The sequence below is a fragment of the Rattus rattus genome, chromosome X (genome assembly GCF_011064425.1).
Source record: "Rattus rattus isolate New Zealand chromosome X, Rrattus_CSIRO_v1, whole genome shotgun sequence".
Lineage (NCBI taxonomy): Eukaryota > Metazoa > Chordata > Mammalia > Rodentia > Muridae > Rattus > Rattus rattus.
The window spans coordinates 32,969,138-32,994,180 of record NC_046172.1 but is presented as its reverse complement, the minus strand read 5'-3'; the positions used below and the strand labels follow the sequence as shown (position 1 = coordinate 32,994,180).

Below are 25,043 nucleotides of genomic sequence, written 5' to 3'. Positions count from 1 at the left end.
GCAAATCCGAGAAATCTCTGCTATAGGTTTTAGATGTTCTCTGATGACATTCTTAGCTTTTGGTTTGGCAAATCCTAGAGATCTACTAAATACACTTTTCAAAGGCTTTACCTGATACAGGTGGTAAGTGGTTATTAAGAGGACTGAAGATAGATCAAGATAATTTTGACTCTCAAAGATTTGTACCATTCTAGCACTTCAGGCAAAATTTGAAAGTCAGTCAACCTTGTAGAGTCTTCAAGATATATGTGGCATTTATCCTGGAAACTTCAATTGTAGGGGCCCTGCATGGCCCCTGGGCTGGAAAGGTGATATACACTGTTACAGGCACTCCAGCTACCTAAAGCATGTGGTAGAGGCCTACCTTTAGTGCACGCCTTGTTCAGTGCTATAAATATCAATGAACCACATCTGTGTGCCTGGCTCTCCCAAAACATCATATGGTGGAAATGATTACCTGCAAAGAAGGGATTTTATAGAGACTGACTGGAGTATTTTGCCTTAGAGTCCTATGGGGATCGGCTGTTATTAGTTACTGACATGGCTGCAGACAGATAGCTTGCTTTCATTTCTCTAGCCTTTATTCTCATGGTCTGCTTCATGTATGCAGTCAGAATGTTTCAGTAGACAAAGAAAAGCCGTTGGTTGCCTCCCAGCATCTTCATCCTCTCATTCAGTCCTGACACCTTTAGGACTCAGTGTGGAAGGTTTTTCTAGTCCAAATCATTGAGCAGAGAGACCAAAGGGAGAGACAAAAGAAAGAGGAAGGTGAACAGTTCTATGAGAAAATATGATATTGATGGGAATTAATATTAATATGCCAGTTGGTGAGCATCAGGTCAGCAAGGTCTTGAGGGATTTGTTGTTTACTCTTGGGCATTCTCCAAGAACTATGACAGTTGAAGTTTACTGTATCTGTTCTCCCTTTGGCTTTCCTTGCCAAAAGTAAATTTTAGAGTAATTGCTCTCCTACGATTGCTATTTAGTGGAACGCTAAACCAGTGTAATTCTTCCAACCTATGGACCAGTTTTCTGTTTCTGGATCCTGATGCCACCTCTGTGTTTAGGTAGAAGGATGGGAAAGGACCGGGAGTTTAACATCCAGGCAGTCTGCTTGCTTCTTCCTTCTGGCCTAAAATAGAAAGCTATGGCAAAGGATGGCCAGCTACAGAGGAGAGCTCTTTCTTCCTGCCAGCTGTTTTCTCAGCACTCTAAGCCACAGGCCCACATCAGGATTCAGACTTATGGTGACTCAAAAATACTCATGTGAGTTGGTATTTTTTGAGTGATTCAGATTTATTTAAGCAGGGAACATTCTCCCTACCCCACCCCCAAACAAAAGACTTTCGTGATGCTGAAATTCATCAGCAGCTCATTCTGGGGAACAGTTTGTCATAATTTTCTTAACGAGAAAAACTATCTAAATATTCATAACAAAGTGCCTTGAGGTACCTTCAGCCTATCACATCTGGTGTCTCCCTTTTTCTTATTACAATTGGTACATATTTGTGGTCACTGTAGGTTAGAGAAATAGCCCCAAAAGACAAGTCTCTCTAGCATCTTTCTGAACTATTCCATATAGATGCAGAAGACTATAGATCAGTGCTTCTTATCCTGTAGGTCACAATGTCTTTGGGGTCAAATGACCTTTTCACAGGGGGTCACATATCAGATATTCTGCATATCAGATATTTACATGATGATTTAGAACAGTAATAAAATTAGAGTTATGATTCTTCCACAGAGGTCACATATCAGATATCCTGTATATCAGCTATTTACAATATGATTCATAACAAGAGTAAAATTAGATTTTGAGGTAGCAAAGAAAATAATTTTATGGTTGGATGACACCACAAAATGAGGAACTGTACTAAAGGGTCACGGTATTAGGAACGTTGAGAACCACTGCTCTTAATGAACAAGTAGGTTTGGAAAATCTGAGTAAAGTATGATTGGAGGTGTGACTGGGCTACTTTCCACGTTACACCGTACTCACTTGGTGACTCGACATTTTGTACCACCTCTGAGATCATTGGCTTGCCTCTTGGAAATAAATTGTCTACAGTAGTGATACGAGGTGCTTCATTGGTACCATTAAATTTTTGATCCCTCTAGGTTTAGGATAGATACTGCATTTGATTTTCCTATCATGCAGCCTAGAACAGTGCCATATTCTCATTGGCTATATAGTGAGTGGAGATTGAGCAAATGGAGACTTTAAATGACTTCTGACATGGCGGGAGTTTTGCTTACTTCCTCTACCCAAATCTCACTCCTCCTCTGCCTGGGATTTGGACACATGCCTCAATGAAGCACATCTTCTCTTTTATCCACTGATGTCTTTTTGGTGTACCAGAGCCTCAGGCTCAATAATCCCTTGAAAGTTCCTCTCTTCCTAGGAAGCACCCCTTTAACCCCCCTTACTCTACGCACATATACTACATCTGCTCACTGGATTCAGAGTGAGGCCTTCCTATGGTGAGACCCAGCTACCTAGGTTGTTGAAAATTGACCTTCCAACTTCAGTCCTCTTGGAGAAGAAAAGGTTCCTGTTTTCCTGATGGCTGGCCTTTCTCCCAAAGTCTCCAAGCTTTTCATCTGAGCAGACAAAGCTGCCGATGAGAGAACACCGCTCCAGCCTCGGCTCTGAGCTAGAACAGAAAAGCTTTGCTTCTCAGGTTTTCATTTTATTCTTTTGAAACAATGCTGCTTTTTTAAAACACAAAAATGAAAGGGTGTTCTAATTAATGCCTGGGACATAATTGAAAAGACAAGTTCCCAGCAGTGTCTAAGATCAAAGGCAATTGAACAGTCAGCTTCTTCGGGAGGGAAGCTATTGGGTTGGAATCGACAAATATGGTAATGTACACTCCAGGTTTTGTTTCCATGCCTGAATTCAGTCTGAATGTAGATAGAATGTATTTACATGTGGGCCAGATCATTCCCTATCCCAGGGACTCTACTGTGTACATCACGGAGTATTTAGCAGCATCCCTGCCCTCTGTTCAATAGATATCCATAGAACCTGTTCCTTTCCTGTCGTGGTAATCAAAACTGTCTCAAGGTATTGCCAGTGTCCTTTAGAAAACCTAACTTGTTCTGTATTTTGTAACTATAGTAGAATACACAAAATGAACAATTTATAGGTGGTAGAAATCTATTTGCCTCATGGTTCTCAGGTCTAGGTGATTAAAGGAAACATGTCTGGTGGTGGCTGTTGAGTTTTTTTTATAACAGGTGAAAAGTATCCCATGGCCCAGAATGAGGTTGGAGATGTATATCAGTTGGTAAAGTACTTGTGTACTATGCACAAGATACTGGATTCAGTCACCAGCACCGCATAAAACTGGCATGGTGGTCCATGTCTTTGTAATTACAGTACTCTAGAAGTACAGTCAGAAGGGTCAGAAGTTCACGGTCATCCTCGGCTATATATGACTTTGAGGCCCAATCCAGGATACATGAGATGCTGTCTTAAACAAGCGAAACAGGCTGGCAAGAGGGCTTAGTGGGTAAGCATGCATGTTTTGCAAGTATAGGTGCCTGCATTTAAATCTCCAGAACCTATATTTAAAGTCAGGTATGGTTGCCCATTCCAGTAAACCCAGTGTTGGTCAGCAAAGACAGGAGGGCCCTGGGAGTTTAGTAGTTCAGATAGTTCTCTGGCCAGCTAGCCTACCCAAGATAGTGATCTTATGATTCACTGAGGGACGCTATTCCAACAAGGCAAAGAGCAAGAGAAGACAATACCCAACATCCTAGCCTAGTCTCTGTATGCATGTCCATGGACATACGTATCTACATGTTCATATACATGTACCACACACATACCCTACACACCACACAAATAAAGGAAAAAGATTGAACTTATAACCTTTAGCCCTTTTATAACCAGAGTAAATCCATTTATGAGAGTAGAATCCTCATTACTGAAAAACCTCTAAATAAGTACCATCTCTCAGCGTTCTTGCATTAGTAATTAAGTTCACAAATGCACGACCTTTGGAGGACATATTTACACAGCAGAGCCCCAGTTTTGAACTACTAGTGTGTTTGTATAGTAAGTTCTGTTGGGGCATTGTTACAAATACCCTCCTCCTTGATGCACAATTGACACTTACTGACTTTATAGTAAATCCAATGCATGTTTGACCCCCCACCCCCTGCTACCTCTGGGTGCTCAAAATATGATGCAGAGCCGGAGGCATTGTCTAAATATAGCATGCAGTGCAACCAGCCCCAGTGCCACGACTACACTGCTCCGTCCTCCCAGTCCCTGCTTTTACCAGACTCCTAATACAACATACCACTAGACAGTGATTTTCACAGTGTGTTTCAGGGCTAGTGGCAAAAAAAAAAGTCTGGAAACCTTGTCCAAAATGCAAATCTGCTGGGACTACCCCAAGTCGGACCCTGAGGGTGGAGTCAGTGATCTGTTTCTTCAAGCCCTATGTCTGAGGCCATTGCCCACTCAAGTATGAGAACCTCAGACTGAGACCAGGATGTTGTAAACCTCCCTGGTAATGGGAATTAGCAGAGTTCTTGTTAAGTAGATAGAGTCCTCATCCTGCTAAGACTTGAAGATTCAGATTCTAGGAAAGGAATCTAAGAAGTTGTGGGAGCAGATATCCCACACAGCTTTGACCATAGGGAATGGCTGTGAAGCCCCCAAGTTCTGCCCCTCTGGTCAGTTCCCTAGAGCATTCTGAAAAGTTCACTGACATTTTACCTCCAAAGGACAGGGTTCTATGTCTCTGACAATGGAAGTTATTGTCCCATTCCTGGCATTCTGATACCTTGAGCTGACTGTGTGGCTCTCATCCCTTGCCCGTTGTCACATTGTCAACAACTAGATTTCTGCATGCTTTAGTTCTGCCACTCAATTGTAAGGTCCCTGACAGCCAGATACCAGCCTTATCTTAGTTTGTTGTATGTAGAGCATGATAGAATACCACCCCTATATGTAGTTCTGGAGTATTAACCTCTCCGAGAATGAAAGGGTTTTAGTGTTTATAGGGTGATGAACCCTGTTCTTGGCCAACATATACTGGTATGTTATTTATTCCTCTTACTTAGGGTGATATAGGTCATCCATTTGCTGCAGATTTTTAATGATTGGGCATAATAACATATGACCCCCAGTGGTGGTGGTCCATATGATGTGGCATGAAGAGGCATATTCTTTGAAATTTTAAATAATTCTGTTCTTTGGAGCTCTGCTTAAAACTCTAAACTAGTAGTGTCTTAGATAATACTTATCCAATGAAGGGCAGAATTATGATGTTAGGGAAAGTCTGCATCACTGAGTTAGGTGTGTGTGTGTGTGTGTGTGTGTGTGTGTGTGTGTGTGTGCGTGTGTGTGTATAAATGTGCTTGCATGAGTGTGTGTGTGTGTGTGTGTGTGTGTGTGTGCGCGCGCGCACATGTGGCAGTCAGAGGATGATACTGAGTGTCTCCCCTAGTCATCCACTGTGCTTTTTTTTTGAGACAGAGTCTTACTGACCCTAAAGCTTACCATTTCAACTAGACTGGATAGCCAGAGAGTCCCTAGGCTCCACCTGTCCCCATTACTACCCTGGATGCCTACCCAGCACTGGGTCTCCAGGCAGATGCATGAGACTGCTCAGCTTTTATATAAGTGTTGGTTATCTGACTTGGGCCCCTTATGCTTACATAGCAGGCATTTTTCCCACTGAGCATCCCCCGAGCCCATGATGCTATTTCTTTTATAATGTCTCAAGGGAAAACGGATCTCCAGTTTTAGGCCTGACCTAGTCCTTTGCACTGCTCCCACAAAGCTCCGGAGAGCTTTCTGTCTATCAGAGTGTGAGTATATGGGCTCGTAATCCTTCCAGGTTGCAAGTGAGCTCAGAACACCTTCATAGGTTGAAAGTGAGCCCAGTGCGTGTTCTGGATTTAAAGTTTTATCCTCATATATATGTGTTCAGATCGCTAATGAATTTATTTTGCTTGTTCTGTTTTTATTTTTTAAGCAGAAGGATTCAGGATTATTTGTTAGTGTTAAGGTGTTTTTTTAAAATCCATTATAAAACTACACGGAGGGAGTCATGGAATGTGAGCATGTGAGTTCAGTTCCTTTAATGATTTGTTTCTAATAACATGTAAATTTCCCAATGTCTAGAGATTGCAATAATGTTTTAGGGAGAGGGGGGATGAATCATATGTGAAGTTCTTTGTGATTTTTACTTGAGCAAGATTCCTAAAAATTGAAAGCTGGTCACATGCGGTGGCACACATCTGCAAGCCCAGCACTCCAGAGGCTGTTAGGAGAATCACCATAAAGTTCAAGACCAACTTGGACTTATATATTAGTAAATGTGAGGCCTGCTTAGCTTATATGAGAATCCTCTCTCAAAAAGCAAAGAAGGCTAGCATGGTGGTTCACTGGGTAATAGTGCTTGCTGCCTAGCCTGAGCCATAAGTTCTGTCCCTGGGGATCATAGGGTAGAAGGAGAAACAAACTCTTACCACTTGTCCTCTGACCATCACAAGTGGTCAGTATATACACTCCCCCACAAACACACGCGCGCGCGCACACACATCACACACACACACACACACACATGTGCGCACATGTGCATGCACACCCACCCACACACATTTTGCACACATACACACAAATGAATAAATGGATGATAGATAAATGCAATTAAATTTAAAAAGTAAAAGGCTTAAAGCTGGTAATTAAAGTGGGATGAGGAACTCTTGATTTGGGAGTAATGTGGTGGGAGTCTGAATGTTCTCGTGCTATATAGACTTTCTCTACTCTTTTAAATACGTTTGTATGGTTCATTTTGTTTCATTTCTTGAAAGAAAAAGTCTTTTCTTACCAAATTACTTAAAGACTGTAAGACAAAAAGCTCTCAGAAGAAAGTTAGAAACCTAGACTTAGGTTAGGTAATTCATTAACATATTTTAATCATTCAAGGAAAAGTAACCACAAAGACATTTCAATTGCTATGTAAATTATGCCTTTCTCTCTGCTTATTTGTATATCCATTCCTACTTGATTCCACACTATCTAAATCGATCAAATTAATGAATTGATGGGGAATGCCTGCTTACAAAAATTAATTCTAGTCCTTTGTTTTTTATCTGTTTGCTACTCATTTAAAACTTAGAATCTTTTCATTGCCGAAAAGGATTTAGAGTTATCTTTCTTTTAAAGCATATTAAATGCCCCTTGTTTTGGGAACTTTTTTCTGCATGCACACAATCTTGCCATTCTGTGAAACAGGATAGCAGCTCCCTCACCATCAAGTGATGTGTGTATTTGTCTTCCTTTTTTGCATTCTCGTCCGCTCCCCTTAGTCTAACCATTAGATTATCACTTCCACATAAGGGCAGGAAGTTCTACTTGGTCTTAGTTGTATATCATAGGCTGAGGCTCCAGAACTAGTTGGCAGCATCTTTTGCATGGTAGTGGGTCAGAAAATATTTGGATTGAAATAGGGAACAACATTTAGTAGGTTTACTATCACACATTTGAAGTTAATAGTGACTTTGCATATGTATTTATTTTTGAACAAGTATCTTAAAACCACCGAAATGCAAAACAGTGTTTTTATTTTTATAACACTGCTCAATTAAATGGCTAAAATGAAGATAAATAAGGATAAATTTAAAAAAAAATACATCATAAGTAAGTGTGAGTCTACTGGCTGCCATATTTGCTTCGAAGTGGTTGTTATTGGAGTGTTGAAATGTCATTGCTGGGAAGAACATAGGTCTAATCTATTATGGTACTGTGTGATCTCAGAACATTAGCGGTATGCTTTTGAGGTCCTAAGTAGGAGCTAGAACAACTCAGTTCTCTAATTAGAACAGCATTGTTTTGAATTGTTCAAACTTTTTAAGATTTGGAATAGACTTATATGTGCTTAAGATGTTCTACTGAAGACAGCTAAACTAACCTCACTTCTCCTTGGTTGGTTTCTGATTTTACATCTGATGGCACTGTTTTCATCAGAGCTACAATGTCCTGTAGCTGGATGTCATCTCAGGTCAAGTAGTCCACCAAAATCCAGCTGGGACTGAGCCGAGTTCCAAGTGTCCTGACTCCTGACCCAGAATCTTCTACTACTTTCTGTCCTTTGAGGGTTCCACTGCTTCTTAGGCATCACTCAGTTATCACCGAAAAATATGCAAAATCTCTGTGTCAGTTCTGGGAATGCACTTCAGCAGCCAGGAGGAAACTGCCACACTGGGCATCGCCTGAGCATATATATGACCTCAAAGGTTCCCCACAGAGACATATTTCCTCCAACAAAGCCACACTTCCTAATAGTGCCACTCCTCAGGGGCACTATTTATACACATAACTCTATGGGGACCAAACCTACTCAAACCACCATAATCCTAATTCCTTCTCCCAACTTCTCCCAGATCCTCCCCATCTGCCTTTCCGTTCAGATTCATGTCCTTTCTCTCTTTAAAATCAAAACAAAAAAATCAGGGGGAGTCTGTTTTGCATTGGCCAACTACTCCTGGACATGTGACTTGCCCTGAAATGTAGTTGATATACACAATGTTTTGTCATTGAAGAAAACAGATTTTTCCTTTGCCAGTGGGTATCACTTGCAATTTACTTCTTGGTTAGGGGTGGGACCCCATGTCTACTTCCCCCTCTCCATTCTGGGACCCTGTCTGTCTCGAACCTGTGCATGTCCTGTATTGCCGCCAAAGTCTCTGTGAGTTCATATATGCATAGGTCTTGTTGTGTTTGTCAGACATTATTTCCTTGGAGTCATCCACCACCTTTGTCTCTTACAATCTTTCCACTTCCTCCTCTGCATTGATCCCTGAGCCTTGAGAGGAGGCGTTTGATAAAAGATACCCCATTTACGACTGAATGCTCCTGAGTCCCTTGCTCTCTGTGCATTGTCCAGTTGCAGGCCTCTGTGTTTATAACCATATGCTACAAGAAAAGGCTACTTGGATGAAGGTTGAATTAGACATTGATCCATGGATATGCCTGTATGTCATTAGGAGCCGCCACTTTAGAACAATAGTATTTGGTTTTCCCCTGGTGCCCATAACCTATCTAGTCCTGTGTTCTTAACTATTTTAGTAGTGCCATGTATGGGTTCTATCTCATGGAGTGGGCCTTAAATCCGATGGTCAATTACTCCCATAAGATTTGTGCCACAATGCCATCAGTATATCTTGCAGTAAGTCTCAGTTATTAGGTCAAAGGTTTTGTAGCTGGACGATATTGATGATTATATTTCCCCACTGGAAGAATACAAAGTACCTTCTAGCAGCACAAACTCTAGTCAGTAAGAGTCAAAGTTCCAGTTGTGGGCCAGTTCAATAATAAAAGCATTGTTCTCATCAGTGGGACCTTCCCTTTGGGTTGGGGAAAGCAACCAGTGGCCTTGGCAACAGCCTGTGATACTTGGAGGGGAACATGGTAGGGACCTCTAGGCTAATGACTCAACAAGATGCAATTCTACTCCTGGCACTGGAAGTTGTTCTTGGTGGCATGAGATGTCTGGATGGGGCATTGCCTCGCCCATTATATCGAGACTTCAATGTTTTTCATATATATAATTTAAGAAGCTTCTATAGTACTAGGTTTCCATGTAGTTTTTAAAATGTCCATTGGTGTTAGCTGTTCCCATGTTCCCTCCTTTGCCTACTCTCTCATCCCCTTCCCCATTTAATCCTCCTATTCTAGTTTCTCCTTTATATCTTTATAATAGTATAGTCTATTTCTTCTTCCTTTAAACTTATACTTATTAAATCCTGTTTTTTTATGTAGAAGTTACATTCCCTTCTTAGCCTACAGGGAATTTGTAAGTATAAGATAAAATGGACCTGTGAAATAAATTAAAGGCACATTAGCTCTTACTTAGCAATATTTTCATCCTGGTGATTACAGTGGAACACCACGGCATACTCTTATAGGCTGTGCCCTGAAACAGGAAGGTAAGAGATGACGGAAAAGGAAATGACATAGTAACAGGCTTCTTTTTGGTAGGGAGTGATGGGGAGGAGGTATATCGTACAAAGAAAAATATTGAGATAAGTTGTATCAAGTCTTTTCATGTTAGAAGAGCATTACCTACTGGATCACAAAAGAGTGAAAAACAATTGGGCTGCCAAGCCACATGGTAAGAGGTTCAGACAAAGGGCCTCTAGCTGCTGATGAATTGGAAAGGTAGCTCAATACAGTTAGGACTTAGGATCAATTGTTCAGCCTTTTCTGTAATGTCCACATATGATTATAACTGTGTCAAATATTATCTTGATTTCCAACAATGATAAAACTGTGTCATAGAAGCCTCAAGGTAGCAGGTGATTGGTCCCAGTGGTAGAGTCTTCAACTAGCATATCCCTGACTCTGCGTTCTATATATGGAATACACTGCAAACAAAAGAAAATGATCAAAGGCAGGCGACTTTTTGCCTTACATCTCTAGGCAAATGAAATCTAGCAGTGCCATCTCTAATATTTCCTTTTATAGATTTCATTGACTGGAAGATCATGTCTTGCCCCTAAACAAATCCGCAGCAAAGGGGCATAAGATATTATTTGTCTATAGCCATACCATCTTGAATATGGATGATCTCAGAAGATAAGCAGGGTTAGTACCAGGATGGAAGATTAACATTACTTTCCTAGACAGGATAAACCTTAGCAAATGAGGATTCTGTAAAGTAGGATGTGAAGGGCTGGGAATGCCTCCCAAGGGCTAATCCACAGTGGTTGGTTGCATTTTATTAACCTTTTCACTGTAAGACAGAAAAACATGGTGTGCTCTTTCTTTGTTGGTTATGAGTAACTGATATTCTTTCAAAACTATGATTTCCATAGAGTTGGGATTTTGCCGGACAGTTCTTCAATAATATTGTGTGTTCATGTTTGAAGTTTTGAGGTTGGGAAGTCATATTTCACTAGCACAGTCAATTGGAAAATCGGTGAAGAATTGTCATTATCCCATTTAAAGATGTTTAACTTTTTCCCTCCCTTTAGAGCATCTAACCAATTCAGACTTGGAAAAGCTTTGCTATTTCTAATAAAAAAAAAGAGAGAGGGTATAAGACATACTAGGGACATTTGGACGTAGAGTTGTACTTTATGATCTAGATGCAAGAAGGAGCTTACGGCTTGGGAAATATCTGAGAATATTCAAGCAGAACCATGAGACTGTTTGACTCTGCTCTAGAAGATACTAATTTCCTTGAGTTTTTCTTTCTACTTTCTGTCCTGAGTCATGAAACCTTGGTTTACCCAGTCTTCATTTCCCAAATCCATTACAAAGGCTTCTTACCTGATGCTTTTTGATAGAGCTCATTTAAAATCAGTAATATCTACTCACTAATACTTAAATTGATTTTGAATGGCCAAAGTACTCTTCAGTGAGGACCATACAGTCTCTTGCTTATAAACAGCCCCATCAATGAACAAGTATGTTTGATCAAAGAGACCATGAGTTATACATGAATAAATTCACCCATCCCACACAAAGGTGCATAAAATAATTTTGGTGCTTGTCATAGACCCTGGAGAATTCTAAACTAAGTCATTTGCATATGTCTTATGACTGTATAGCTTTGTATTCTTGTGAAACTCCCAACAGGGGGTAGTGAGGGGTGTTTCTAACTCTTTTGCCTGCTATTGAGACCCTTTTCCTCCTACTGGGGTGCCATGTCCACCTTTGGTATGAGGGTATATGCCTAGTTTTATTGTATTTCGTTATGCCATGTTTGGTGATAGCCCAGGGAAACCTGTTCTTTTATTTGAAGGGAAATGGAGGAAGAGTTGATCTGGGGGAAAGGGGAGGTGGGGGGAGGGACTAAAATCAATGGAGGGAAGGAATGCAATCTATGACAGAAGAATAAAAGAAAAAATGTTTTGGTAGTATTTGTTGGCTGCTTGTGGTTGACATTTTTTACATGCGAATATATTGGTATTTATCTCTTAATACACAGAGTGAGAGGTCATTTCTCCTTGTCTTATTTATCATGTTGGCTTTATAACAGGTATAAAGGCCCCTTTCTGATTTTGTAATACGTGCAACGAAACAATGAGAAAAAAAATTCAGGTTGGCCCATGCATACATCTTCAGAAAATATCAGATAGGTCGTATCTCCTTTCTCAAGATGAAAGACAATCGTTTGCCTTTCTATCTGAGAAAAGCAAAGCATCCCATGGTGTTCTATTATTTTTGAGGGTAAAATGCAGAGCCCACCATAAGCACTTTTAGGTCTCCTTCGGAGGGTGGTTCCTTATACAGCCTTAATATTTTGTTGAGCACACCTTTTTCTTGAGGTTAATGTGGCAGGGAGCAAATTCAACTGGGTCAGCTCATTAGATGAAACACCTTAAAGGTTGTATTTTCTGTTCTTCTTACAGCCAAGGATTACTGCAAAGTAATATTTCCATATGAGGCACAGAATGATGACGAATTGACAATCAAGGAAGGAGATATAGTGACTCTCATCAATAAGGTAAACAAAGATTTTTCTCCCACCTTCTAAATTGTCGAATGCCTTGGAGTATGTTTAGACTATAAGCTTTCATTTTAAACATTTTATTTTGTCTTGAGGAAGAGTCTTATCATATAGTTACAAGCTGGTCTTGAACTTACCTTTGTTTTGTTTTAGCCTCCCAAGTGCTAAGATTACAGATATGACCATCATGCCTGGCTTGTTTTAGACCTTTTAACATTTGGTTTTATGGTCTTGACCTTGTGGGAAAAATTTGCGTCTTTCTTTTTCTTCAGGTCAAGTCCTGGCAAATAAACCTATTTGAGAATCTGATAGATCTCTGTGTACCTCAGGACCAGCTGCACATCTTCATGACCCTGAAGAAGAGTCTGTCCTGGATGGAATGACCCAGAAGGCAGCTTACTTAGTTGTGGGTTCTGCCTTCTACAGTGGCCAGGCTGAATGGCCTGTGTCATCAGGGAGTCAAGGAGAGGCTCTTAAAAGGCTGGTCATGCCTCACAGGCAGCAAACCCTTAAAGAATGTTTGCTATTCAGATCAAAGACAGATAGAGTGCCTGAGAGAATTTTGCTTGTCTTGTTTGGGCTATAAAGGTTGGAAGATTTTATTATCATTTCATCAAGAGTCTTGTAAAAACCCAGAGAGTGGTAAAAATCTGTGCAAAGCAAAGCAGTTTGCTGAGGTCTTGACCACACAGTTTCCCCTTTCATGCAGTGCTACTCACCACACTGGTAGCTAAAAGTCATATTAGTCAAGTGTTTCCTAGAACAAACAGTGTTTTTCTCTGAAGTACAGGGATTTTTATGATGGTTGAGTACAATGAGAAGCCAGGCATTCTTCAAGATGTAGAAAGTAGTTTTTTTTTTTTTTTTTAATCCACGTGAGTAGCTAAAAACACGTTAGTTATTCTCTACATGCTGGAGTGACTTAGAGATTGTTACAGTCACCTGAACTCTTATGGAATGGGGAAGCATTGTCAGTCTAAAGGATGCATGATACACGGGGCTGGAAAAAGGAACAGAGATTTGAAATGGGAAAAGGCCCTGTGGCTGTTAGGAAGAGGGGCGGGAACTGCTATGATGTCTCCTGTTGCTACCCCTAGATGCCAGTGAAAGAATTCTTTAGAGCTCCAGATATTTAGGAGTTTTTCAACCATCTAGTGATTATAGGTCTTTGTTGTTGTTGTTGTTTGTTTGTTTGTATCTTAGGGAGAATGTTGACACTCTCCCAGACAATGGAGTCTATATGAAGTATGCAGAACAACACTACAGCTATGCAAACACCTTTCTGGAAGAGTAAATTATTCCCCCTTCTAAGAACTCATCCATCTTTTTAACCTGTGAGCTCTTCTCTCCCTAACTCAGTTCAGTGTGACTCTGTGGGCGTCGAGTGTGGCAGGAGGGAAGGAGGGGAAGTATGCTCTCCTTGCTCCTCTGTGTCAGAGGCAGCTCCTGTTGCTTAACACCGCCTCCCCCTCCCTCCTAAGGAGGTGGCTCTCTTCTACATAGTACAGTGCCTATTTTTAATCAGTCCTGTAACCAAATAAATGGGATAAGCAAGTTGTTAAATGGGTGTGAAGCATAATGCAAATACTTTAATAATTAGCACTGATAATTGGTTTGAGTCATGCAGGGAAAGGACTAGAGCACTTTCCCCTCATACTGACAAGAGAATCAAGGAATTAAGTAACTGCCATTCTTTGCAGTAGGGAATGGACTCACTGTATTTCTGTTTTGGTTTTAAGGGGAAGGGAAGCCTCTTAATTGAAAACCCACTGTGTTAATAGCATTTATGACGGTTTGAGAAAAGGGAATACCACCTCGGTTTCTCTTTTACCTGAAGATGGCATTTTCACTTTAAGACTCTATCCTCCAGGTCCCACCGCTGGCGTACATTGTGTCCTGAGTGTTTCAGCCTATGATTCAGTCTCCTAAAAGGAATCTGATTTGAGCAAGGGAAAGCTTGGTTTGAATAGCAACTGCCGGCACTAGTCCCAGTCTTTTAGCGGGTAACCATGAGCAGGAGACTGTGTCCTCTGAGGGCTGTACCCCATTTCTCTGGATTCAAAGGTTAATGCACTTGGAAGTGGTTTGCTAATAAAATGTGATGCTGTCCGCTCCTCTATTGCACATTTGTACTCCAGGCTGAGAATATACATATTATTTGGGCACTTTGACCCTAATTTTCCCTCCAAGCTCTCTTCCTGCTCGACTTCCTGAGTATGCATGGGAGCCTGGGCTCACTTTATTGAACTGATAAGCAGCCCGAGCCTCCTCCTCAGCTCCTGAGAAATGCCCTGAGATGGTAAAGAATGGCGAGGTGCTTTCTCCTGCTCCACCACTCATCTTCTTTTTGGTACTCTGTGACAAGTCTTCTTTTGTGACCTCTGTGTACCAATCAATGGCTTTTCTCTCTTTTATGGTAAAATCCAGTCTGGGGACATGCCACTTCTTCCCTTAGACATTTGGCCTTGGTATATTAACTTTTCTGAGAGACCAATCATTTGTTCCCAACTTACTTCTGTGTCCTCAAGCAAATGACCTTGAGCATGCACATTCCTGTAGAGATGGCCTCTGACTATCCGGTCAATTGTTTTCTCTTTTAAAAAGCATTTCTTTAGTGTGTGTTTGGACATGCTTGTGTGTTGCCGTCTTGATAGCTAAAATCAGAGGCAATCTTAACTCAAACTGATGAGTACATTATAAGTTTTCTGCTTAGCCAAGATCATTTATGTTTGATCATCTTGTTTGTATTATTATTTTATATGATCTTAGGAGAAAACAGGTCTCTTATTATCCTCTCCTGATACTGATGTCATTTTTGTTACCATAAAATTTCTGCCAATCTCAACCTCAGTAGTAGCATGGTAAGATATTGAGTCATACAGGCTTCTAGCTCTGAGAAACCAGGGTTTGACTCCCAGCATCGCACTTTCTGGTTATATCTCATTGGGCATGTGACGACCTCTGAGTCTCTGTTTCCTCTGCTATTAAACAGGGCCTTAAAGCTGATGTCATAGGCCTAGTGTGACTATTCATTAAGACATTGGGCATGAGGCCTGTCTCACGGGAGTGAATCTGCCTATGGTAACCATAATCCTAGCTATTGCCAACTTCCAGCCTGGCTTTTTTTCTCAAACTTCAGCAAAAGGAACTGTGGGCTCTGGGTTTGCTGTTAAGGATGAATATTGTGACATTACGTAGGTAAAGGTGGTTTTAAAATCCACCTGCAATAGTTAAAAATTCATAGTGGGAAGGTTTTAGCAAGAATTTAGAAAGAAAATTCACCACACTTTTCCTGTCTGCTGAAGAGGGAAAAAGTGGATTCTGTGCCTGTAAAAATCCTGCTGACATTATAGAGAAATTCTTACCTCTTCTTTTAAGTTGATGACTCACCCAGAAATTCATTTAGATGATTATAAGCTATCATAAAATGAATAGTTGCATCACAACTGCTTAAATATGCATTCCGTTGTGCCTATTTATTGTATCTGTGAGTCGAGGTCAAAGATCTCCACACTTCAGTTCCGTTTGCTATTTAAGTCTGCACTGTCCCCACAGGGCCGACGGATGTTTCCTTTTGCTGTCAGCCAAGGTGATTTCCTCTGCCCTGCTTTCCACGCCATGGCAGGAGTCACCAGGACAGGCGCAGGCCTCTTTTGAGCTCTACATTATCATTTGCATGGCTTTCTAGAAAAGGAATCAGACACCTTTAGTGGGTATCTGGGAGCCCTCTGTGGTTCCTGAAATTAAAGTGCAAAAACCTGGACTATTTGCGTGTCCCTGGGTACTAGGATGAGATGTGGCGACCGGGTTTGGTTTTAGTTTATTTAGAAAGAAGGCTTGCGGATTTGGGAGCATTTCTACTGTGTAGAACACACCTGTGTTTAGGGCTTTTTTTTTTTTTTATTTCTAGTTCCTTAAAAATAGCTTCTGTGACTGTGGTTCTGCCGCCTCCGTCCACTTTCTGATTGATGTTCAGAATATGTTCAGGAAGGGTTAGAGCCTCTGGGTGTGGTTTCTGTTTTTATTTTTATTTTCTCTTTTTAAAATTGTGTCTGTCTGTCTGTCTGTCTGTCTGTCTGTCTGTCTTGAGACACGGTTTCTCTGTGTAAGAGTCCTGGGTGTCCTGGAATTTACTATGAAAACCAGGTTGGCCTCCAACTGCCTCTGCCTCCCAGGTGGCAGAATTAAAAGCATGTGTCACCACCTACTGGCTCCCTTCTTTTATTTAGAGACAGGGTCTCCTGTAGAACCAGGTATCCTTACCTCACTCTGGAGCTCAGGCTGCCCTTGAATTCCCGATCCCTGCCCCCCTCTGTTGCTAGAGGGCGGGGTTTACAGTCATGTCCCACAACACCCACCCAGCCCTGGGTTTCTCCCTGGAGAAGGGCTAAGGGCAGCTTTAGGGAGCAAATTTATGGCTCCATAGCAAAGGTAGCTGCTACTGGAGCATGTGCTTTCCGTGACAAGCACCCACTGAGGGTAGAGTAGATCCTACTGGAACAGTGACTGTGTTCTCAATACCTCTGCCCCTCCCTAAATTTAGGAGAAAGTGTTTCCTACTGACCCCTTCGAAAACAATGCTCATAAAACAACTTTCATGGTTAGTCTGTTCCCTGCCGTGATGATTTGAAAACATCAGAATCAGTGTTCAGAATTCAGTGCTGTTGGCCAAAGTGGCAGGGATGACAGGAAGGGCATAGGGATACATGATGTGAAATATCACTGATGTTCATAGAAGAAAACCAGGATATACCTTAAAGAGGAAGAAAGACCCATGGAACTACATAAAGGTAGTTGGTGGCACTGCTAACCGCAGAAGTATTCAGTGCTTCCTTGGATCATAAGGATTATTTTCTGATGCTCGGTGCCAGCAATTTTAATGTATTTTATTTAATTTAGCCAATTTAATTAATTTATACACTGTCTTCTTCCCTTTACAACCCTCATTTATTAATTCATTTACTGAAATACATTTGTGATGTGTCAGAAACTCTACTAGGTTATAGGGTTACAGAGGTGAACACAAGTTCCAAACGTGGAGGTTTGCTTTTTCCTAGTTCCAAATATTTGGAGCTCAGAATACTGTGAAGTTAGAGTCAGAATTAAATGCTAACCCACCAAGCTCCTTTCATTGCTATTTTAATATGTCTCCATGTCTCCCTTCTTTCTCAGGCAATGTTTGCTAGAACATTTAATACTCTCTAGATGTGCCTGCAGGGCCACAGCCTCTCGGTGCAGGCTTCTGGGCAGCCATTAGCAAAAGTTCAGACCTCTCAGCCCTATCCTTTTCTCCTCAGGGGTCTATCTAAAGCTCGACATCTTGCCTCATCCTCACAGCAGGCACAGGAGTCACATAGGATGATGAGTGTCCTTTTCAGATCACAAAATAACGAAAACCCAAAGTGTAGAAATGGTTCTTTCAAAAACCTCCCAGCAAGTTACCAGAAGAATTGGGACAGGCATGTTTTCTGACTGCCTGTCAAATGGTCTTGGGGTATGGGGACCAGACAGGGTGGTAACTCTGGATAGAGTTTTATTTATTTATTTATTTTTTGTGGGGTTGTCAGATGTTTGTGGTAGGTGTAGTTCCGCCAGTCTCGGATAACTGTTATAACTGTTACCTGTTTACGGAGAAGCATCCTGTGTTGCTTGACATCCAGAGCTAACATCTGGAGTTTCCGTTTTAATTAATGGCATTAGTATTACTAATCAGAACAGCAATATTACCACGATATTATTATGTTTCTGACATATTAGAATCTATCACTTTCCAGCTAACCAGTCAAAAAGACAGGATGAGCCATTCAGAGCTAATGTCAATTATTTCGAAAATACTTTTATTCCTTCTTTGAGAGTTTTGATCATATTCACTCCAATCCTTCCCACATTCACCTCCCTCCCCTGTTTGTGTTATGTTCTAAAGTCCCTCAATGCTAATTTTGTACTACCTAAATCTTCACGGATATATGGCCGTTTACTAGAGAGGCATAGCAAGAACTACACTCACCAAGAAAACCATCGCTCCCTCTTCTAGTAGCTGACAATTGCTAGTAGTCCCACAGCTTAGGGGATTGGGAACTCCTTTCTTTCTTGTGAATTGGCGTGGCTTGGGCTTGCACAGGTTTTCTACATGCTGTTGCTGCTGCTCTAAGTTCATGTGCACAGCTGCCATGCTGTGTCCAAAGCATAGTGTTTCCTGGTAGCTATCTGCCACCTCAGGCTCTTGCACTCTTTCCATCCCCGTTTCCACAAAGATCTCTAAGCCTTGGGAAGAGGGCTCTGGTATGTATTTTCCCTTATTGTGGAGAGACTATCTGGTGTTTTGTATGAATGTGGCACCTGTCAATAGTAAATCTGGTGGCCTATGACTTAGTCAGGAAATAGGAGGTGGGACATCCAGGGGGCAGAAAGGATTCTGCGACAGTGCCAGGCATAGGGAAATTCACCCAAGAAAATGGACGCATGGGGTACCCGAGCATAGGTAACCAGCCATGTGGCAGAAAATAAATTAGAGTTATTATTAGGGTTATAATAAGTTATAATCTAGCCAGAAAAGAGCCTATCTATGTGGGCAAGAAATTTGTAAATATATTTTGAGTCTGAATCTCATTTCTGAGAGCCTGGGTCTGGGAGTAAGAACCAGGCCTAACTTCTACACTTACGGATAAATAATACCAAAGGTCTTTTAAAAAAGACATATGGAAACCTATTACTGTAGAAGCTTCACACACACACACACACACACACACACACACACACACACACACACAATTATAGAATCTTCTAAAACATATACAGAGAGACAGAGACAGGGAGACACCCACAGAGAATTGAGTTACCTTGTAGCAATGCCCCTACTAGATATCAGAGGCGAGCAAATAAAACATCCAGGGCTAGGTATGAGATACTATTTTTTAAGACAGGGTCTCATGTAGCCTAGGCTCACATCAGACTCATTATGTAGGCAATGTTGACCTTGATGCTCCTTTCACTACCTCCCAAGTGCTGGGATTAGAAACATGTAACATACACTTGCTGTACATGGTGCTGGGGATGAGAATGTGGGCCTTGTGAACATTAGCCCAGCACTCTACCACCTGTACCATACCCACAGTCCTTAATGTCAATTCTTTTCGTGTCCAGTACCCTCTCCGTTTCTGTCTTCTGCTTGCTTCCCATATACAGTGTATTTTGGTAGCATTCTTTTATTCTAGGTCTAGGGGTTGCAGCTCTGTTTGCTATTACTATGACAATTAAGAAAGACTCAGGGCTTGATCTTTCTGAGTCCTTCAATGATGACATGCTCGAATGTTTTAATGCCTAATGCCTAGTTTCACCTGCCTCCACCCCTTTTCATTAGCCCATTAATTAACTGAAATGTCTATGTACAGGGAAGATGTTTTTAGGTCCCCTTGCTTCTACAAAAAAGGTCGCTTTGACAGATGTAAGTAGTCCTGGGCATCTGAGGAAAGATCTTTAGTTTGGTATAAAAAGCCACTCAACTAAATAGATTGCTGGCCTTGACCCTTTCTCTCAGAATTGCTGAGGCTTTTAGCAGAGCTAAAATGCAGGGATTAAAGGAGGTTCCACGGGTGAGGAGTAAATTAGCAGGTGTCACCCTGAAGATGACATGCTGGCAGCACCATTAGAAGGACATGCTTTATGAGTGAACAAGGAAGTTAGGCACAGGTCTGGAATCATCTGGGTTTGCACACATTTGAAAAAAAAAAAACGCCAGTGTTCAGCAAATGATTCATTTGTATCATAGAATATTTTTTCTTACATACAACCTATCTTGTTAAACTGTGTATGCCCTTATCTGAGATGTGAGTAATAATGTATATATCCCTCAGATCATTAAATCCAAAGGGAATGTTACTTGTTGCTATGTCTCTTCCTCTTAAAAGTGAATAGAGTACTGGGATGGATAAGAGGATCATGATTCTCTAAATGCATTTCATAGAAATTCTTCTGCTCTGTGCTTGTGCATATACCCTTTCAGACAGAATTTAAAATGAGATGAAAATTTAAGGCCTGGAGGAGAGAGATATTTTTGTTTATAATAGCCAAGAAGTCGTGCTACCCCCAATTGGGGTGGCTCTTAATATGGTTTCTTTCTTTTTAGAGTGACTAGACGAGTTTATGGATGCCACAAACCCCCAGGTTCATATGCCTTTGCTACTTATATGAAACTGCCGGAAAAGACCTCTAATTATTTGTTCAATCTGATTGCCATACTCCAACATGCTAATCTTAAATTGCAATAATATCATGAAACACTTTTGCTGTCTATTTCTGTTTTTAAATTTATTTCTTTTATTTGTATGTTCATGTACACACAGGCACGCACGCGTGCGCGCGCGCGCGCGCGCACACACACACACACACACACACACACACACACACACAAGCACCCATGAGGGGGAGAAAGGATGTTAGACCTTCTGGAGTAGGAGTGACAGGTACTTGTGTTCTGACGGATTTGGTGCTGGAAACTGAACTCTGGTCCTCTCAAGAGAGTAAGAACTGCTCTTGAATACCGTGCCATCTTTCTACGCCAAGCTATAATTATTCTCATCACTTTCTTAATTTTTACCATTACATTTATTAAAATAAATAAATAAGACTGCATTTATTTATTATTGGTATATGGGAAACACGGGCCTGCTTCCGCATGAGTATGAAGGCCAGAGAACAACTTGCAGAAGTCATTTCTTTCCTTCTACCCTGTGGGCCCCAAGAATCCAACCCATGTCATCAAACTTGGCAGTAAGTGCCTTCATCCACTGGGCCCACCAAGCCATTTTGTTGCCCTGATCCTTGCTATGGGTAAGCTGCTCATCTCTCCTTGCCTCAGTTTCTACATCTGTAAATTATGGGCAATAATAACACCTACCCTCCTGGTGTTGCAAAGAGAAAATGAATTAAAGTGAGTGCTGTGCTTTGAATATATCCCTCAAAGTTCCTGCATTCAAAACTTCATTTTCAGCGCAACAATTGAGAGAAGGGACTTAAAAGAAATGATTAGGGTATGAGGGCCCTGCCTCAGGCTTACGTTACTGCTGTTGTTCCACTATTGTGGCAATGGATTCATTATTGCCCCAGTAGATTCCTGATAAAAGGATGAGTTCGGGCTGCCCTCTCTTTCTCTCTTGCCTTTCCATCTTCTGTGGTAGGATAACACTGCAAGATGCTGGCCCGTCAGTCTTTGGTGTCCCCTCTTGCATGTAAGAACTAAATCTGTTCTTTGTCATTTATCCAGTGTCAGGCATTCTATTATATCAGTACAAAACAGACTAACACAATAGGCAAAGCACTTAGAATGCCTGGCCAATAGTAACCGCTGTATAAACGTTAGCAGGTACTGTTTCCCGATGATAAATTGCTAAGGGTAGAGCTGCGTCCATGTATTTTGAAGGCATCTAAGCTACGGTGCTAATTTAGTCTCCCCACAGGAGTACGTGTGAATGTTTCCCTATCCTTGTCATTCCTGGATATTCCCGTTCTTTTTGTTCTCTGCTAATATCTTCTAACCTCTGCTAATTTGGCACTCTAAAAATTATTACTGAGCTTGAAATCTTTATGCATCATTTTCCAATTGAGTTTTAGAAAATACCCTATACCCATGCCATTAACTTGTCACTTTTTCATATTACAAATATTTTTTCTTAGCTTATGACTCATGGAGATATTTAAGTAAAAAAGTCATTAAAATAAATACCTTTTACACTCATAATTTCCTCATTTTATAGTTAACTGTACAGTGAAGAAAAATTTATCATTTTAAGGCAAGTTTTACTTAAGACTTTTATGTTTGGAGCCCTAGGTGGAGAGAGTAGCTGGCGACTAAATGTATTCCTTTTCTGCTTTCCTCAGGGCTTTCAAGGTTCTATTTAAAGCTTCTACCCTTTTGGTATTTCTGATATTGGCATTTAGAGAGCCCCTGGGATTCTGCATGGCTTCTTACAAGGATCCTCCTTTCCTAGCCGAGGGCTTGGCAAACTTCTGTAAAAGGCCAGAAAGCAAGTATTTTTAGACTTTGTGGGCCATGCAGTCTCTTCAGCAACTGCTCCTCTGACATTGTAGAGGGAAAGCAGCTGTAGAGGTAAATGAGTGTGTTTGGTTGCGTTCCAGTAACACTTTATGGACATTTAAATCTGAATATCATGTGATTTTCCAATTCCTTGAAAAGGTATTCCACTTTTAAAAGAAAAACACATTTAAAAATGTAAAACCTATACATGGACTGACCCTGGACTCTGACCTCATAGGTAGCAATGAATATCCTAGTAAGAGCACCAGTGGAAGGGGAAGCCCTGGGTCCTGCTAATACTGAACCCCCAGTGAACTAGACAGTTGGGGGGAGGGCGGCAATGGGGGGAGGGTGGGGAGGGGAACACCCATAAGGAAGGGGAGGGGGGAGGGGGATGTTTGCCCGGAAACAGGGAAAGGGAATAACACTCGAAATGTATATAAGAAATACTCAAGTTAATAAAAAAAAAAAAGGAAAAAAATGTAAAACCTATTCTTAGCTTTTCGTACCCTTTGACCCATGGGCTGTAATTTGCTGACCTCTGAAAAAGAGTATCTGAAGTTAGACCCATGAAAATCCAGCTAATTAATTTTCAGCGGAAATGCAAAGATACTTTGAAGAGTTTAAATGTTGGTCTAGAAAGGCGACAGTGGATAAAGGCACTTGCCCCAAGCCTGAGTTTGATCCCTGGGACCCATATGGAAGAAGAGAACCAATTCTTGAAAGTTGTCCTCAACACACACACACACAAACACACACACACACACACACACACACACACCTTTTTAAATTTTAAATATTTTCAAACAATGGTATTGGCATTGGTGTTGGTAAAGCTTGAATGCTAATCTAAACCCAACATGCTATGCAAAATTTAATTCAAAATAGACGAAGACGATAAATCTGCACACAAAATGCCAAACATAGTTATCCAGGAAAGTGTAGGAGAGTTGTCAGGCAGTCTACATGTACAAAAACAATGTTAAATTGGGCGTCAGCAAAATTGAAAATTTTCCTTCTTCCAAGACATTAAGTGAATTATTCGTGGGTCTGGTTTGACTATGTAGGCGTCAGAGTCAGTGTTCTAGTCTCTGGACAGTAAATAATTGCATACATTGCACGGCCTTAGTTTTATCCCAAGTCTTCTTGAAATTCCTTTGTAGTATAAAGTCATGAATCTCTTATATTTCCCCTGCCCCTGTGCCCTCCCACCCCCCATGATAAGTGACAGATGTTGTCACAATTCTCTGGATGAAGGTAGACCCAGCAGAGAGTTGGAGTTCAGCCTGAGATCTGTAATTTTCACCCCCTGCACTGGCTAAATCATCTAAGTATAGGTAAAAAGGCTGCACACAATTTTTTAGGCCAACAAATAAGCTTTCTAAATGGGGAAGGGAAAAAAAAACCTTCCTAAAAGAAATTCAGATTGGTCCCAGCGGAGAATGCTAACAGAAGGCAGGAATTTCCTACTGGCTCCCACAGCTGTCTTGGTGGTTCTGACCTCCAAGATGAGCACGCCTGTGCCCTTTATCCCATTCCTTCCCAGTCTTTTTCTGTGCAATGAGTATAAATACCTCTTTCCGATCTACTGCCCTTTTTGCATGTCCTCAAGATGCTATAGCAGCTAAGAAAAACCTCTCCAAATGTAAGGAAAGGTGCTGTGGGAAAGGCGCTGTCTTTATCAATGTGGTAAAATGATTTCCTGCCGTGTCTGCCATTCTTTTCATGGAAGGAAGATATGCCTTTGAGTGCAGAGACCATGCATTTCTCTAAACACAATCGAGGATGAACGCTCAGCACCAGGATGCCTTTCCTTGAGACGTAAGCTGCGCTTAGCTGTGTGCTGTAGAGGAAGCACAGATGTGGCTGGAAGTGGCTTTGAAGGTTGCCCATACAGCAGTCATCCCGGTGTAAACTAGCAAGCAAAGAGAAGTGAGAATGTCGGTGAAAAACTCACTATTGCATAAGTTCAAATTGTGGCATTTGTTTAAAAGGGCAGAAGGAAATGTGAAAGTGCCCCTGTGTGATTTTTCATTTTGTGAATGGCTTACTCACATGCTCTCATACAGTTTATATTGCTTTCCATGCTGAAAGTCAGAGTACAAAGAGTACATGGGAAAGATGCTGTCTATATCATATTCTTTCCATATGAGCTCTGGCTTTCAACGCGACCTTATGGAGACAGAAGGTATTTTATTGTTATTCAGAAAAAGGGCCAAAGCATAAACATTTTTTGAGAAGACTTAAGATTATGTGTTCCTCGGATGAAGTTAATTTTTTTTATATATTTGCTTATTGTCAGGTCTCAAAGAAGCCTGGGACACAATTCTCTCAGTACCTGTAGCTCCTTCCAGCACTTCTCACCCTGCCCATACCCTCAACCTCTCCAACCCAGGGGCTGGACCTCACTTACCTCAGCTTCCTATATAACTGTCATTTTGACTCTGTGCTCTCCTGTCCCCTTGTTTCTCTTTCTCTCGCTCTCCCTACTCTGTCTCCTCTCATGGCCCCATTCAGTCTGCTTGCTA

At 41.2% G+C, this 25,043-nt stretch overlaps 1 protein-coding gene across 8 annotated transcripts in view; it reads left to right on the top strand.

Annotated features, from left to right (window-relative positions):
* Sh3kbp1 (SH3 domain containing kinase binding protein 1) overlaps positions 1-25,043 on the top strand; it is a 347,694-nt gene that overhangs the window by 234,876 nt on the left and 87,775 nt on the right. For all 8 annotated transcript variants that reach the window (XM_032890004.1, XM_032890006.1, XM_032890007.1 and 5 more), the window contains one exon: positions 12,385-12,479. In XM_032890004.1, the coding sequence (XP_032745895.1) occupies positions 12,385-12,479 (95 nt within the window). The remainder of the gene's footprint in view (positions 1-12,384; positions 12,480-25,043) is intronic.